The sequence below is a fragment of the Acanthochromis polyacanthus genome, chromosome 15 (genome assembly GCF_021347895.1).
Source record: "Acanthochromis polyacanthus isolate Apoly-LR-REF ecotype Palm Island chromosome 15, KAUST_Apoly_ChrSc, whole genome shotgun sequence".
NCBI lineage: Eukaryota > Metazoa > Chordata > Actinopteri > Pomacentridae > Acanthochromis > Acanthochromis polyacanthus.
The window spans coordinates 18,947,589-18,965,380 of NC_067127.1; the positions used below are offsets into that span (position 1 = coordinate 18,947,589).

Consider the following 17,792-nt stretch of genomic DNA (forward strand, 5'->3'; position numbering starts at 1 on the left):
ACACAAAATGAGAAAAAGAGACAAAAATTAGACAAAAAGCTGCAAAGCGACAAAAAAAATGGACAAACGAGACAAACAATGACAAAAGTGTGAAACAAAAAAAAACAAAAACGATACAGAAAACGAGTAAAGCAAAGCAGAACATGAAAAAATGAGACAAAAAACACAAGCAAGACCAAAAGGAAACACAAAACAAGAAACAAAATGACAAAAATGTGAGTACAACGATAGAAGTCAGACCAAAAAAAACAAAAAAACCCAACAAAAACAAGACAAAATGTTACAAAAATGAGACACTCAAACTAAACTCAACTATAGAACAATGAACAATCGAGTATTTTACTTTATGATCAAAACAACTTGACATGTTCTAGGAATCATTTAAAATTTCTAGTTCTTTAAGTTTACAATCTGCAGTTAATGTCGTTTCTGTAATTATTAAACACTCAGAGAGCCGGATTGGATCCTCTGGAGGGCTGGTTTTGGCCCACAGACCGCATGTTTGACACCCCATCTATAGAATGAGATAAGACAACTTTTTTAAAATTTAACTATTTTACCATCTTCACTTGGCTATATTGTAAATGAGACCCCCTTAGCTCACAGTATTGAGTTTAAAGAGATGCTAAAGAAATGAATTGTAGCATTAACTTGTATAACCGTCCATTGTGGTGCTTGTAGCTTGTTTGGTGCCCTGAAGAAAATCCTCTTTCAGCCCCACAAAGAGACAAAACCAACTACATATTCCCAGTATACGGTGACCTGGTGTACAGTGGTCAGAAATGTCGCCTCACAGATCAAACATCCTGGGAATTTACAGGTCATCCGGGGCCTCTCTGTGTGCAGTCTGCATATTTTCCTTGTGCCTGCCGGGCTTTTCTGGTAGATTATGTGGTGATTCTAAATTGTCTGGAATTGTGAGTGGGCTTGATTGTTTGTCTGTCTGTGTTGACCCTGGAATAGACCGGTGACCTCTTCTGTCCAGGGCGTACTCTGCTTTTTGCCCTGTGCCAGCTGCAACAGGCTCCACTGTCCCATGATCCTCTGCTGGATAAGGAGGGTGCAGCTAATGGATGGATGGCTGGTAGCATTCTGCAGTGTGACTGACTGCATCGGACTGTACAAAGTTAGAGGTGCGGCTTTTAATAGATTCCCCAGCTCCGTCTAAAATTGGCCTTCCTGTGGAAAGACCTGAGGTGACATCAAGCTAAGCGGCCCCTGCTGACATCATACTTCTGAGCTGTCGACCTTACGGACTAGAATGAGGGCGTCCTTTTTGCCCAGGTTAACTGACCTGTGCAGTGATACGATACTGAGGTGATGCGCAATACATGTGTGATATAATATGTGCAAATGTCAGCATTCTGAATTGTTTTTTTTTTATGTGGGAGAACTGTGCCAGCAAGATGCCACCCTGGCTGGCAGCACTCAGACTAAACAATGTGCTACATAAAATAAAAGGATAATCAGATAACAAACTGACAGCTGAGTGGCAAACGGCCCCACCTTTGGCTCCACTTCACAGCCTTTAAAAACCATTAACATGCAAAGTTTGCACATCATGTTGCCACCAGAGTCTTCTCTATTCAGGAGCTGAGACGAGGAGATGATGATCGGGAGCTAAATCTTAACCACAATGCAATAAAAAATATCAACAACAAAAAGAAACAGCTGTTACACATTTTGAAAAAATCCATTCAGGCTGACACTGATTAAAAAAATGGGGTCTGCACAGTGGATCGGTGGTTAGCACTTCTACTAGAAAGCTAGAAGATTGCAGGCAGAAGATTTCCGGTTTGTGTGCCAGTCTGGGCCTGGGATATTTCTGCATGGAGTTTTCATGTTCTCCCTGTTCTCTCCAAGTTTTCTGACTTCTTCTCACAGTCCAAAAACATGCTGAGGTTAATTGGTGATTCTAAATTATCCATAGGTGTAAATGTGAATGAGGATTAAGTGGTGTGTAGATAATGGATGAAATAACCCTCCTGTTGTCGTCATTTACGGGCACCAAAAAATATTGTTTCCTTGTCTGAAAAAATCCCAAAGTTCAGCAAAAAAATCCCCCAAATTTCTAAAAATGTGCAAAACCTTCAGTAAGAAAAATTCCAATAATTCCTTAAAGGTGTTGCTTGAAAGTTTTAATTTAAACAATCCCGCATATTTGGCAAGAAAATTCTTGTAAATATTTTCAAAAAAATTAGTAAAAATCTTCTAAAAAATCCTAAAAATATCTAAAGTGATTACATAAATATCAGTAAAACTTCTGATATTTTCTTTAAGAACATTCACATAAAAATCAACCAAAATCCTGCTGGATTTTGGTTGATTTTTTTGTGAATGTTCTTAAACATTTTTAACGTTTCTTTTTTTCCACCAAAAAATGTTCAAAGATTTCCCAAAAATGTTGAAAATGTGGACATCAGAAGTTTCACTGTGAAAATATACCCCCCCACACACATTTTCAAATGTTAAAACAGGTTAATTTTGACCTGCAGGACGACACGAGGGTTTAAAAAAATGTTTGTTCTATTATATGACAGTCTGCATTTAGCAGCAGTTTGCCATGCAGACAGAAACATTAATGAGATCTCACTTTGTGTGCCACCTCAGTGTGAGTAATGTTCTCAGCCTGTCCACCCCTATAAAAACCGTCTGGCTCCATCACTGAGTGCTAAAATCACAGATGACTAATGTACCAACATATGCTTAAATGCAGCAAAACCTTTACCGCTGCTATCATCCAGGTCTTCACTAGAAATCAAAACAGCTAACACACCGAATGGTTTAAATGGTTTATTAAATATTGCATAATACCGAAGTCACAGCAGTGTATAGTATCTTTATTTTAATATTGTCAATGTAACAGCACTGCAAATTGAAGCAAACAAACCAAACCTGCTGCAGGTTGTGCGTCTTATCAAACCAGTCCATTCTTATGATTATTAATCATTATGCTGAAGCATCGTGTCACACTTTTAGGTACTTGTACAGAAACAGACAAGTTCTTAGTAAATGTTCTCCCAACGTGGAGACTAGGGCTAATGGGAAAGCCGTGGTTACGGTAAATATGTCATGGATACATTTCAGTGACAAAAAAAAAATGCGATGAAAATGAGGCACAGTTTTGTATCTAACATAAGGCATTATGATTCTCACAAATGGCAGCGTAATGTTCAAACGCGTCAAACTTTCTGTGCTCAGTAACGCTCCACTCTGTGCCAAAAATCCTTCAGGCAAATAAACCGCCGCGAGGGACGGAGAGCTCGACGTGACACCCTCATTGCTCGCAGTGTAATTTTTATTTTACATATTTACAATCCTTCTTGTGCCGTACTACTTCTTTTTTTTTATAGCATATTATGTGTACACTGCCTGCACCACATTCATATATTCATACATTCATACATCCTGTGATGTTTCATGGAGCACAGAAACAGGACTTGCTCTGTGTTTCAATGACTGATTGACTATATCTTCTGTTGGAGACAGAAAACCCGTCTCCCTTTGTTCCGTCATGGAAGAGAAGCTATTTTAACAAGGCTGCAGGTCAACAGACTCCCAACCAGTCGACACATTCATGAGGAGCTGCAGTTACAGAGGAACAAAAATGTTTAGCCAGCAGTGGAGGGAAAAAAAACACACAACATGCTTCTGTGGTGGAACAAAATACGTGAACGTTATATCAGTGCTATACAGGCAAACCCACAATGCAGTATATTATATTACGTGTTTTATCTTGCTGAGAAAATATTCCCCTGCTGATGTTGGCAAAATAGTCAGTGGTGATCTGAACAGGAAGAAGAAACCTATCAGTAAATGTCAGTGGATGAAACACCGATTGTACTGAATTTGGTTCAATTAATTCCTCAGTTATAAACTTCATATATGTGGTGCATTTCAGGTCAATGTTTATCATCACTGCACCACTGTAGTGTTTGCAAAAACAAAGACACAGTCAGCATACACTTCTAGATCTAGGAGTCTGACTGTCTTGTATTCCTATAATTCACATTATGTTTCAGATTCGATGTATTCAGGTAATCACAAAGAGCTAAACGAAAAGACAGGACCACTGATCGTCTGGCAACAGCATGTCGGAATTGTATCGGCAGGGAAATGATGATCATGTTTGCACGCAGCTTCTTGGAGCTTCAAAGCAACTTACTTGAAAACACTTTTCTTAGCAATTGCTTCACAAACTACACCCATCCGCTGCGCTGCACAGGTCACAACAAGCGCTGAGAATTACTTGCAGGTACTATTTGACAGCTCTGTCAAGGACTGATGAGCAAAGTGCAGAGACTGATGACAACAAGGAATTTGATGGGAGGGGAAAAAAGCAAGCCAAGAAAAACAATAGCTATCATCTTTCTTTGTGTGCGTGTAGAAGATGCACTGTGATGTGTGGGGTCTGTTACAGGATCCGGTGGTGTTGGAGATGAGGGAGCTCTGTACTCGGCTCTGATGCTTTGATAGCAGAATTGAAAGTAACCTCCCATCAGGGTGCTACTGAAGTTCAAAGAGCAGCATTAACCCTGTCATTACTTCTAAAGGTGCAGATACCGAGGTGGTGGCTGATAGTGTTTCATGCTCCAATCTGGTTTTGTGGTGCATGCTGTACTGATGCTGACCTTATAGTCATTACATATGAAAATGTGTAGACTCTTAATGTTTTCTGTAGGCATTTACATGTACATTTACAGTCTTGTCAGTAAGGGCATGGTTAAAGTCTCAATACGCTTTTAAAAAATCATCATGATAATATTCTAAGACACCTCGTCGGCTTTCACTTCAAACATCAAATAGCTTTTGGTCATCGCTGATTAGTCTGCTATTATCATGTTAGGTGGGATCTTCCTAAATGAGCAGATAGGAAGTTAAGTGCTACCACGCCTGTCCAACGGTTGGACTGAAGCCAGGCGTCTACCACCAGCTACCTTACAGGCATCAGCAAACACAGTTTACTTCTGTTTCGACTTGGAGGTATAAAAGGACACATACGTTGGTTCTGAAAATACAGGGCGTGTCCACACAGTTTCGCTTCACTTTTTTTTGAGACATGCAACACAGTCCATGTGGTAACTGAGGAAAAGAGAAGCTAACAGCACACAGCAACACTTTAGTGTTTCGAGTCATGCGCAGGACCGTGTTAATAACTTCTGTATGAGAACCTTTGGATAGAAAATAAAGGCAACACTGAACTGGTATCTAAAGCATCTGGGCTACACTGAGTTCTGAATTCAATACTGATTTAATAACCATTCAGAAAATCCAAAAGAAAGCAACACAGGCATGTCAGATCAGCTTCTAAAGGCGCTTCATACACAGGGCTTCATGTATCTAAACTCAAAAGAACACTGATTTTTAACAGTGTTCTTTCTAAACTGACAGACGTCTGTTTGACAGCATCAGAGAATGACATTTAATTTCACGTCTGCATTGTCAGTCAATCCAAACACTTAAAGTTTAATTTAGACAAAAAAAAAAAAAAATCAAAGGGATTTCAGAAAATGTTTGAGATGCACAGTCTGCATCACCCTTTGCCAATCACGTGTAACACCTCTGCTCCTGAAAGGTAGCTCATGACAAACAGCTCAACACGCATAAATACATTCTGACTCCTTCAAGGTCCACTTCGGGTAATAAGATCCATGCTTTGATCCACACACTGCTCTGCTGCCGGCCTCTACGCTGAGGTGCTACGTAAACACTTGGAGAATTACATGGAGGAAATGGAAGCTACTATTTGTACAACAAAAGCTAATTTGTGGAAGGCTTTCACGGAGAGATTCCTCGTGTGGAGATGGATGAATTCTGTGAAGAAGTGTGTAACATGTGACCAAGGTGTGCACCGTACGGAGGTTTGGCCAGTGAGCTGTCCCCGTCTTCGCCTCTTGCAGTTTGACATACCTCAGGCTGAACGGATCACTTTCCCAGACAAAATACATTCGCCTGGCTAAAGGACTATTCTAACCAACAGCCATGCGCGATAGTAATGACTTCCCAAGCTTGACAGGCAACCATGTGTTACAGCCAGATATGATATTTTACAGTTTCACCTCCTTCACGTAATTCCCAGGGAAAGTCCCAAACTGTTTTGTCCTCTTCGACGTACCTGCAGAGAAAATAAAAGACTGATCAGGGAGAAGAAAGGAAAGGGACTGTCTCTCTGAGTAAGTGTTAATGTGATGCTAGTTTTACAAGAAAAATAACCCTCGTGTTGTCCTGCAGGTCAAAATTGACCTGTTCTAAAGTTTGAAAATGTGGAAAACAAAATATTTTCACAGTGAAACTTCTGATGTCCACATTTTCAACATTTTTGAGAAATCTTTGAACAATTTTTGGTGGAAAGAAAGAAACGTTAAAAATGTTTCTTTAAGAATGTTCACATTCATTTGTTTTTTGTGAATGTTCTTAAAGAAAATATTAGAAGTTTTACTGATATATATAATCACTTCAGATATTTTTAGCATTTTTGTGTAAGGTTTTTGTTTCTCATTTTTTGAAAATATTTACAAGAATTTTCTTGCCAAATTTGGGGGATTTTTTTGAAAGTAAAACTTTTAAGGGAAACTTTCAAAGAATTATTGGAATTTTCTTCCTGAAGGCTTTTCAAATTTTCATAAATTTGGGGGATTTTTTTGCAGGATTTTGGGATTTTTTTCAGACAAGGAAACAACATTTTTTGGTGCCCGTAAATGAGGACAGCAGGAGGGTTAAAATTCCGTAAAACGCCTGCGTATGTACACACGTGGACAAAATTGTTGGTACCCCTCAGTTAAAGAAGGAAAAACCCACAATTCTCACTGAAATCACTTGAAACTCACAAAAGTAACAATAAATAAAAATTTATTGAAAATTAAATAATCAAAAACAGCCATTACTTTTGAATTGTTGATTAACATAATTATTTAAAAAAACAAACTAATGAAACAGGCCTGGACAAAAATGATGGTACCTCTATAAAAGATTGAAAACTATTTGACCAGAGTGACATGATTAACTCAGGTGTGTCATTTAATTGACATCACAGGTGTTTCCAAACTCATAATCAGTCAGTCTGCCTATTTAAAGGGAGACAAGTAGTCACCCTGCTGTTTGGTGAAAAGGTGTGTACCACACTGAACATGGACAACAGAAAGCGAAGGAGAGAATTGTCCCAGGACATCCGAAAAAAAATTATAGACAAACATCTTAAAGGTAAAGGCTATAAGACCATCTCTAAACAGCTTGAAGTTCCTGTGACAACAGTGGCTCATATTATTCAGAAGTTCAAGACCCACGGGACAGTAGCCAACCTCCCTGGACGTGGCCACAAGAGGAAAATTGATGACAAATTGAAGAGACGGATCGTTCGAATTGTATCCAAAGAGCCCAGAGCAACCTCCAAAGAAATTAAAGGTGAACTCCAAGGCCAAGGTACATCAGTGTCAGATCGCACCATTCGTCATTGTTTGAGCCAAAGTGGACTTCATGGGAGACGACCAAGGAGGACACCACTGCTGAAAAAAACTCATATAAAAGCCAGACTGGAATTTGCAAAAATGCATGTTGACAAGCCACAAAGCTTCTGGGAGAATGTCCTTTGGACAGATGAGACCAAACTGGAGCTTTTTGGTAAGGCACATCAACTCTATGTTCATAGACTCAAAAACCAAGCATACGAAGAAAAGAACACTGTCCCTACGGTGAAACATGGAGGAGGCTCAGTAATGTTTTGGGGCTGCTTTGCTGCATCTGGCACAGGGTGTCTTGAAAGTGTGCAAGGTACGATGAAATGTGAAGACTATCAAGGCATTCTGGAGAGAAATGTGCTGCCTAGTGTCAGAAAGCTTGGTCTCAGTCGCAGGTCATGGGTCTTCCAACAGGACAACGATCCAAAACACACAGCCAAAAACACCGAAGAATGGCTGAGAGAAAAGCGTTGGACTATTCTAAAGTGGCCTTCTATGAGCCCAGATCTGAATCCCATTGAACATATGTGGAAGGAGCTGAAACATGCCATTTGGAGAAGACACCCATCAAACCTGAGACAACTGGAGCTGTTTGCTCATGAGGAGTGGGCCAAAATACCTGTTGACAGCTGCAGAACGCTCATTGACAAATACAGAAATCGTTTAATTGCAGTGATTGCCTCAAAAGGTTGTGCAACAAAATATTATGTTATGGGTACCATCATTTTTGTCCAGCCCTATTTCATTAGTTTGTTTTTTTAAATAATTATGTTAATCAACAATTCAAAAGTGATGGCTGATTTTGATTATTTAATTTTCAATAAATTTTTATTTATTGTTACTTTTGTGAGTTTCAAGTGATTTCAGTGAGAATTGTGGGTTTTTCCTTCTTTAACTGAGGGGTACCAACAATTTTGTCCACGTGTGTACACTGCATTCAGTCCAGTGCTCTCCTTCTTTAGGAATCCTGTATTAAAAACAATGTGACACATTGGAAATGACTACTTCTCCGAGAGGCCTGAGCATGCACATTGCACGTGTGCAGTCCTTTGCTGTCATTTTGCAGAAACCCTATATGGATTAATGCGACACAGTGAGTGTGACTGCAGCTCTGAGGAATCTATCCGGAGGCACATACCGACGAACCAGCCGTCATCGCACTTCTCCATGACGCTGACGAGATCCCCCTCCTGCAGCTCCAGCTCGTCTTCGTTCTGCGGCACATAACTGTACAAAGCCTGGAAACTGGAGCAGCACACAGCGATAAGTTGGCAAACATGCATAGCAGAGGGGACACAATATGTGAACGCTGCCTAGAAATAAAAAAGAAAAAAAAAACTGTGTGAAACTGAAACCGAAACAGATCTCACTCACATTCCACAGCTGAGACGGCTTGGCTCCGGGCTGCTGCTGTGGGACTGGGGTTGCTGGGAAATGATGAGAGATTGTTTACTGGGGTGGGGGTGCAGTCTGAGGACAGAGTCATTATGGTGGTGGGACAGGGTGCTGCAGTACCTCACCGAGGTCTCAGCTATATTCAAGATCTCATTACACACTGCCTCCTAGTAGCGGTAGTAGTCGTCAGAGAAAGACAGACAGCGAGTCCCGGTGGAGGCCGAGGTGAAGTTGAAGGGGGGAGGTGAAGAGTTAGAGAGGGAGGAAGGGAGGGCGAAGACAGGAAGGTGGGTCCGGTAAGTAGCAAGGCAGAAAAGGAAGCGATCCGTTAAAAATCGGGAGGAAAAGTGAAGGGGATGTTGGTGGAGCCCAGGAGAAGAGACATGAAAAGGCAGGACACCAGAGTAGGAGCATGTAGACAGGAAACATGAAATATTAGTTCACTTTTACAGGATACTAGTCAGTATGAGCGTGCAGAAATAAAGGGATGCGGGTATGTACAGCTTAAAGGAACAGTTCAGCATTTTAGGTAGTACTCTTATTCACTGAGAAATAAATGAGAGGACTAATAATACATTTACATCTGTGCTGCCAGTATGAAGATGGAGCCAGCAGCTGGTTAGCTTAGCTTTACACACAGACTGAAAACAAAATAACCTTAGAAACAAACAAAGCTGGTTTTAGATGTATATTGATGAGATAATAGCCATTTGAACAATAACAACACATAATGAGAAAGCCAATTAAAGTAATTAGCTTCATATTGTTGTTTTTTTTTGTCATTTTTAAAAATATTTTGTCACAGCATCACAGACATGAAATTCAAAGGCATCATCCAGTCACATTCAACAATCTTTGCAGCAGGCTTTAGTTAATATGCACTGAAATTTAGGGCTGTATTACGTCATGTTCACAGCAAGCTTCCTTTGTGTTAGCTGGAGAAAATGAGCATCACAACTAACATACTGTTCTACCACTCTGACGCTCAATGCAGCTGCTTATTTCTAACATGACAGCTGCACTTTAGAGCTCTGAAGCGTCCAACATGATAGATGTGCATAATGAAGGACGCTTTAGTTGTGACCAAAGTGAAGTTAATATTATTGATTGAACATTCCCCAATGCCAACAGACTAATCAATTTCTAACCTGTGTTCTATTAGCTGCAGCACCAGCACATGAAGGCCAAACAGAACAACTGCATTTTTGCATCACAAACAGTTACCACTGTAACCGCATGGTTTCATTCGGTGAAATTACTAATGTGTGGCTCAACAGGTTTGCAGATATAGCAGATATACTGCGTCCCCTCAGCTGAGAAACTGTGTCGCTCAGAGAGAATCATCAGGAAACAAGTTGGTGAAGGAGGGATGCGTCTTATAGCTGATATAAAATATCAAAAACTAAACATAGATCAAAACATAGACACTGTAAACTCTGACTTTAGGCTCAACATGTCTTCGTAGTATTCCTCAGCACACCAATGCATCCTATTAAGTAAATATGCTGCACACAACTGTGTAAAGTGCTTCTGTCAGAAATAATGCTAATGTTAATTAGTGGTGCTTCAGAGGTGCTGGCTGGTGAATTTTACTAGCTTCAGACAAAGCTGAGCTAGCTGTTCCCTTATTTTCAGTCGTTGTGCTAAGCTAATGAACAGGCTCCAGCTTCATACTGATAAAAACAAAAGTGATATTGACAAAATTGTTATTTCTTATCTCACATGTCAAACATGTAGAACAACTATAGAAGCCATGATGAAAGTTAAAGATGATGCGAGTTAAATGGATCTTGAAGGTGTTATGTTTGATAATGGAATGACAAAGTCACATAACAAGCAACACATTAGTTTTTCAATTGTTTAGTGAAGTTCCAAAAAAAAAAAAAAAAAAAAACTTTCTACAACCTTACCGCAAATGAGTTAACATTGTTGTTGTCATGGATGTCAAACAGCATCACAGGGCTTCTGGAGCTCCGTCCGTGATAGTCGGCCTCGTTCTTCACAAACTGCAACACATCAGCATGGACGTGTCAAAGTTACAGCTCTTCTGTGGATGTTTTTTTCTTGCTGTAAACATTTTTACACCGAAGAGGCAGCCGGGTTGAGTTTCCCTTTGCGTCAAAATTTCAAATTTGCAACAGCCTTTGAAACAGAAGCCAACACGTGAAACCTATAAAAATGTCACTATGTCCTAAATAAACGGACAACCTCCAGTGAAATCTCAGTTATCACACCTCTGCATGGAACAGAAACAACATGCAACCATATGCTGAATTTTACAAAGACAGAGAAACCTGAGATCAATCCTGGAAGTGCAGGCACAATATCTCCTCTAAGTCTGTCACAGTTAGCAAACGTAAAACTCACTACATAAACACTCAAACACTGTAAAACTTTTGCGTGTTAGTAGAGCACACACCACATGCAGACTTGCAGGTGTAAGCAATGTTTCCAGTTTAACCAGTCTGTCTTTACTAAACCAGCAGATCATCCCTCCATGAGGCTTAAATCACCTTCAGGTCAAATCTACTCATCTACATTCCACACATTGATTTCTGCTTCATTATTTCAGAGCTTCTACTGTAAGAATCAAACAGTGGCCAAAAGCCCACGTTCCACAGTGAGCCTGAGATGCAACACCACACACCATGCAGAAGATACCTCTGCAGGGCTATTCTGCCTGCTGCCCCGGGCTGCACGGCCCCTGTCCCCCTCAGCGCCTTCCCCCTCTGTCAACTCCTTCTCCCCCCTCAGCCAGCCCTCCAGCACCGGCCCGCCGCAAGGGCTCACACTGCGTGACAGATGTGGGGAGGGAGGGGAGAGCAGGAAGTCCTCTCCCTGAGGCGGGGTGAATGTGAGGAAAGGAGTGGCGGAGCTGGGTCTGGGCGGGTAAGGCGGGGGCAGAGGGGAGGCAGATGGGGAGGCCATGGGGGAGACGCAGTATGGGCTGCCGGTGATGGGGGGCACGGGGCTGGCAGAGAAAGGTGGGGGCAGGTACTCGCCACAGCGGTAGGACACGGTGGGCAGCGGCGGCAGGGGAGGGGTGGGAGCGGCAGGAGGGCTTCCACCTCCCACAGTCAGGGAGATCCACTCAGAGGAGATAGCGTGGACCTCAGGGGACACAGAGCGGCGAGGGGAGCGAGGGAGAGGCAGGGGGGAGGTGGTCAGACGATTACGATACAGCTTTTTAGCGCAACGGGGTCGTGGGAGGAGAAGAAAAGATGGAGGCAGAGAGAAGAGGAAGGAAAAGGAAATTAAAGATGAGACAAATTGAGTGGATAAAACAAATCAAAAAGTGGGTGTGAAGGTGGACACAGAAGGGACTACTGATACAATGTGGGTCAATGTGACACCAGCTTTACCTTCAACTGTATCCAAGTTTGGTTGAGTTCTCACCTGAGGAGAAGCGTTGGTGCTGCGCTGTGGCGACTGGCTGATGGGAGGGTCGGGGTATTCCACCCCGTTTTTGACGCGAGGTCGTTTGTGCACATCTACGTAGGTGACGGGGAAGATGCCTTGGCGGTTGGTGCCTGAGATTTTGCCTTCATACCAGTTCTCATCAACTCTGCGAATCAGTGTGATCCTCTCTCCCTGAACACACACAGGGCAGGTTCAGAACATTTGTAGCAAACATGTTGATGTAAAACTGGGAAATGTGTTGTGAAATTAAGAAATCCGTGGTACTGAGAAACGGGTCATGTTCAGTTTGCAATGACTGATCCCACTCCTCACCTTTCTGAAGGACATTTCCACCACTGTGTCTCCATTGAAGTTGAAGCGGGCTACAGCCTCTCCATATTCCAGTACCTGCACTGGGGCACTTTTCTTTGGCTGGGCTTTCTCTGTCGGTGGGAGGAGCTGTAAGAGACGACAAATGAACAAAACAGACTGATCAGGAAAACACAATGACTCGTCTTGACTTGCAGCATCTCAAAAATGCTTTAAATGCAGGTAGAGATGATGAAGACAGTATTTCTGTGGCACTATCAAAAAAACAGGAATTACAATTGGATGTATTATTTAACAACTGTGTCTGCTTTTAGCTGTTGTTGAAATCTTATTGGGAGTAAAAGGAAGGCAGACAAACTGAACACACCTCAACGTAGCTTCGAGGGAAAATACCAACTCTTCCATGATGCTCGCCCTCATACCAGTTTTGATCCACTTGTCGAATGATGTACACAATGTCTCCCTTCTGAAATGGTAATTCCCTGAAAAACATGCAGAAAGATTAGTTTCTCATGTATTAAAAAAGGATCAGATGGGTGGGATTAGGTCAGACTTGTATCATTACCACTCTCCTGCTATTCTAAACAGTAATTTCCTGCGATTGTCAGATTTTTTTGGCAGCGCTTCATTAGAAGTTGGTTACGTCACTTACAGTATGATACATTGTGATTAGCCTATAATTCCTTTAGCAAAGTCTAATCTGTTAATATCTAGATCCAAACAGATGATGTTGTTCAGGACTGCAGTGAATTATAAAGCCTGTATTTTCATTTTAATTGTATTTTGTTCACCCTGTTTACAAATAAATTCTGAGGATTTCCACTTACTTTAGAGATTCTGCTCTGAAGTCAAAGCGAGCCATGGCTGGAGTTCTCTGTGTAAATATAAAAAAAGAAATTGGATGACTCTTATTTTAAGGCTACACCTGCGAAACAGTTACTCATGTCATCATACTGAGTTGGTGAAAGTTTTCCTGAAGACTAAAGACTCATAGGGTTTTCTGGAAACTGTTGTGAGCTGTAAATCTGTCCGAGTCGTCCTTTGAGTGCCCTCTTTGAACATAAATATTCTGACAGTGACAGGAGTGAGGTGCTTGTGACTGACTGGGTTACTTGACCTCTGCAGCATGCTCAGTTTTAAGCTACTGTATGTTATTCATTATAAAACTGTCCGGTTAAGAGAGATGGCACTTAAGTAAATATAAGGGTGCAACTAATAGCAATGACAGTGCATATCACTGGTAAACAGTGTGACTTTGAACTCAAACTGTGACAAACTCAACCCATATTTTGTCCTCTGTCACTGCTCCCACCCTCTAAGTTTTTGACCCAGATGAGAAAGCCATCTGTTTCTGCAGAGGTCGTGCTGAGAAGCACGTCACACTCTCACACACAGGCTGACTCACATACAAAGTGAGCCACGCACAAACTGCCATCTTTCTTCCTGCTTACAGAAGGATAAGACAAGGCCCTGTATTGTACCTCGATGCCCGATTTCCTTTTCTCTGAGTTATCTGTGATGTTGAGCAGGTCTCCGAAGCGCTCATTGGTGATGAACTGGTGGTGTGTCGGGACAATGCTCGTGTGTCGTCTGGATGCTGTATCAGCCTCTTCCTGTTCCCGCTTCAGCCGCCTCTGCTCCTCCAAGATTTTCTGCCAGGAAACCACACTGAGCCGTTTGTTCCCTCTAGATATGGGTCTCTTCAACTCATTTATTCATGTGACACATTTTTTGTAATGTATAATATATATATATATATATATATATATATATTAGACCCTCCAGAAAAACACGGGCTAAAATCCTTGATGATACGAATAAATATGTAGGGTTTTTATGCCATTTTATGCGGGGAAATTGCGGAAAGTTGCAAAGTATGCGAATAGTTGTGAAATATGCAAAAATATGTGCGATTCACCTGCCGTCTGGCCGCGGAGGGATGTGTCCTCTAATCAGACACTGGGACTGCTGCGGGGTTACTGGACTGACAGCCTGTGCTTTGGGACAAAAAAAAGTCGCTAGGAGGCTTTGGAAAGTCGCTAGATTTAGCGAGAAAGTCGCTAAGTTGGCAACACTGGCGCCGCGCTCCGCATCAGCTCGTGCTTCTAGTGTCTGTGTGAATGCGCGAACTGATGACGTCAGGCCGGGTGTCACATAAAAACTCACTCACAACTCCATTTATATTGGTTATAGTTTTCTCATTTTATGCGGAAATTGTGAAATCAAGCGGGACCCAAATATTTGTCTTTTTTTTCGTGGAAATGTGAGATTCTTGCGGGAATTATGTGCCGTTTTGTGGGGATTATGCGGCCTTATGGGAAATAATTGACCCCCGCATAATCAGCGGCATTTTGGTGATTAATGCGGGAATTCATGCGACCGCATAATCGCGTTTTTCTGGAGGATCTAATATATCACTCTTTCACACAGCTCTCTTTACTAAAATAAGGCCTGCTGTGAGGTTGAATTTATGAAATTTTGAAATAGATTTACAAAAAAATTCACCTCTTTGTCCCCATGACGCCTCCTTAATACTTCATCCTGGCTTTCTCCGTGAGCTGGGGACGAGTCTGAAACAGAAACAGAGAGGTGAATATGCTGTTATGCGTCTTCCTGACAACCTCAAGGTAAATTAATGAAACAAAGAACTAAAATTTTCAAACGTTTCCAATTCTAATGAATAAAAATCATAAAACTATACACTAATAATAACCGTGCATGCTTAAATGAACACCATCATATTTGCACCACTAAAACAAACAGCGCACACACATAAAAGAAAAAGCCAAATGTAATCCTGCATGCACATAGGAATAAACACAGAATGAGCCAATATGCGTTCATGAAAAACAAACGCAGGAAAGAAAATATGACACCTACTGTATCTTGGCAAAAAACAAAAACAAAAACATGATCATGGTTTCACTGATGTTGATCGACCAACCAGCATCCATTATTTTACTGAAATTTCACTTCAATATTACCTAATTTGCTCCCCATAGATGTTTCATTCTGTGTCCCAATGAGGGCCACTAGAAACAGCTATTAATGTTTCAGGTTTGTGCCTGATGCTCCAAGTACCGTCTGTTACACTAAAACCAAAAGCCAAAGCAGGAAACATCCTGTCTAGGGAATGAAAAATGATAGATGTCAACAGTTCCAAAAAGCAGAAAGAATACAAAAATGAACACGATAGGACATCAATTTGAGAAACCGTATGCATTTTTTTAACACATATATCCTGCTTAAACATTACAAATGAATTCTGGGATTGTAGATGCATATAGTGCAGGTATTTCATTGTAAAGTAAGGCATTCAAAATTACCGCCTCATCGCTACATCATTGTGATGTAATAAAATACATGTAATGCTTATGCAGCCTCTAGCGCTCATGCATACACCTCAAATCTGATGTCCACTGAATATATACGTTACCAAAAGCTTCCTGAACCTCCTACAGTCACTGAAGTGTTTTGATGCGTTTGTGGGATCATATTCATTCACAGTGAAATGGAAGAGCACCAAACAGCACACTCAGAATGAGATGGAGGATTCCCTGTCACTTTGTAAACACACCACACGGACTACAGATGGAAGGTGGCAGCATTGCTTTGTGGAAAAAAGGAACACAAGGTGAAGATAGAGTCGAGATAAATGAGTGACCACAGAGGGAGGAGGGAGGATGGTGACAGTGGTGAAGGGATGGAAATAGCCACCTCTGCGGTGAGCTGCCAGCGGCTGCAGGAGGTTCCCGTTGGCGTCCAAGCCCTGCCCGTTACTCAGGTGGTCAGTGTTGCTTCCCTCCCCGTTACTCAGCCTGTCCAGGACCTCCAGGGAGGACAGACGCTGTGGGATTAGAGGTCTGAGCTCAGGGGACAGGCTGCTGGGCCTCTGGGTGCCCATGGCTACCTTTGTGGCTAACAGCGTCCTCCGAGTTTGGTGAGACTGGAGGTTCTTCCTCAACCGGAAAGGAGCAGGGCCCATGAGGAAGAGGTTTCCAGGCAGCGTGGTCTTCTTCTCTGAAGCTGGCGGCTTCTCCTGTTGGGTTGTGGCCTGCTGCCGCTCATGCCTGAGGATGGTGGTGAAGCGGGTGTAGGAGGCCGGGCAGGAGCCTTTGCATTTGCTGGGTTTGAGGAGGAGCTGATGGTTCAAGTGGTGCAGCAGGTGGTGGTGGTGGTAGTGGAGGTGGTTGTGCTGTGGAGGGGACGTTGTAAGCAGCGCTGAGGGACTCTTTGATCTACTGACATTTTGGTGGATCAATTCTGGGGAACTTTTACTGAAGATTTGCTCAACTTCAGCCTCTGTGTTGCAAGGGGACTCAGTCCTGACGTTATGTCCATCCTCTGAGGAGGAAGCAGCCTCCTCCACAGTCACACTGTCTGGTGAAACAGCCTCCTCTGCAGAGCTTTTGCCCTCAGTCTCCACTAGGGAGCACACATCTGTCTGTGTGGTATCGGCTACCAAAAGAGACTCCGCTGACACTGCAGACGCCATGTAAAGATGGGCAGGGCTGTGGTTGGGACTGTGGTTGTGGTTGTGGCTGGAGTGCAGGGTGGGCAGGGAGGAGGAGCGGCTGGGAGCAGAGCTGGACCGCTGGATGATCATTTCAAACTCACTGACCCGTGACGACACAGATTCCCGTGGAATGTCACCCCCACCTTCTGACCTCTCACCCCCCTCTGCCTTTGCCTTCTCAAACAGAGAGGCCAGACTGCGAACACTGCCATGGGGGCTACAGCCTGCTGAGCTGGGCCGCTGGATGTGATGCATGGTCCTGTACAGGCTGGAAAACTCAGAGGTGCTCCTTCTAATTGCAGGGGAAACATTCCTGAGACCGTCAGCACACTCAGTGGACTTGTAGTCTGAATGTTGCTCACTCTCTCTTTCTTCTGCTCCAGCATAGTCTGTGTCACATGGCCCTGTGTAGAGATCCTCACAGCTGTGGGCCTTTGGGTGCTTGACAACTCTAGTCCTGCTTTCCTGACCGTCACCACTGGGTGGCAGCAGCTTGGGCTTGAACTTAGAGGGCAGGATTTGGGGTATGCAGGCTTTGGCAGCAGATAGGGACTTCTTAGTCTTACACTGGTTACCTATTGTATTACCGGCAAGAACCGATCGACTATTTACAGAGGAGCAGGGTGAAATTATATAGCCATTCCCACCTTTATAATCCACTGGCAAGCATGCAGGACAACAGAATAAACAACATATTA

General features: G+C 42.5%; 1 protein-coding gene across 9 annotated transcripts in view; it reads right to left on the reverse strand.

The window, feature by feature from the left end:
• Nucleotides 1-2,780: 2,780 nt before the first annotated feature.
• The window catches only part of LOC110952671 (sorbin and SH3 domain-containing protein 1), a 48,280-nt gene continuing 33,268 nt past the window's right edge, over nt 2,781-17,792 (reverse strand). For 6 of the 9 annotated variants that reach the window (XM_022196323.2, XM_051959719.1, XM_051959716.1 and 3 more), the window contains 11 exons: nt 16,296-17,753; nt 15,084-15,148; nt 14,060-14,230; nt 13,406-13,452; nt 12,946-13,060; nt 12,582-12,707; nt 12,246-12,440; nt 10,760-10,855; nt 8,829-9,016; nt 8,593-8,699; nt 2,781-6,115 (listed from right to left, as the gene is read on the reverse strand). In XM_022196323.2, the coding sequence (XP_022052015.2) occupies nt 6,048-6,115; nt 8,593-8,699; nt 8,829-9,016; nt 10,760-10,855; nt 12,246-12,440; nt 12,582-12,707; nt 12,946-13,060; nt 13,406-13,452; nt 14,060-14,230; nt 15,084-15,148; nt 16,296-17,753 (2,636 nt within the window). In that variant the 3' untranslated portion in view covers nt 2,781-6,047. The remainder of the gene's footprint in view (nt 6,116-8,592; nt 8,700-8,828; nt 9,017-10,759; nt 10,856-12,245; nt 12,441-12,581; nt 12,708-12,945; nt 13,061-13,405; nt 13,453-14,059; nt 14,231-15,083; nt 15,149-16,295; nt 17,754-17,792) is intronic. The other 3 variants (XM_051959720.1, XM_051959721.1, XM_051959722.1) reach the window with 3 other exon arrangements.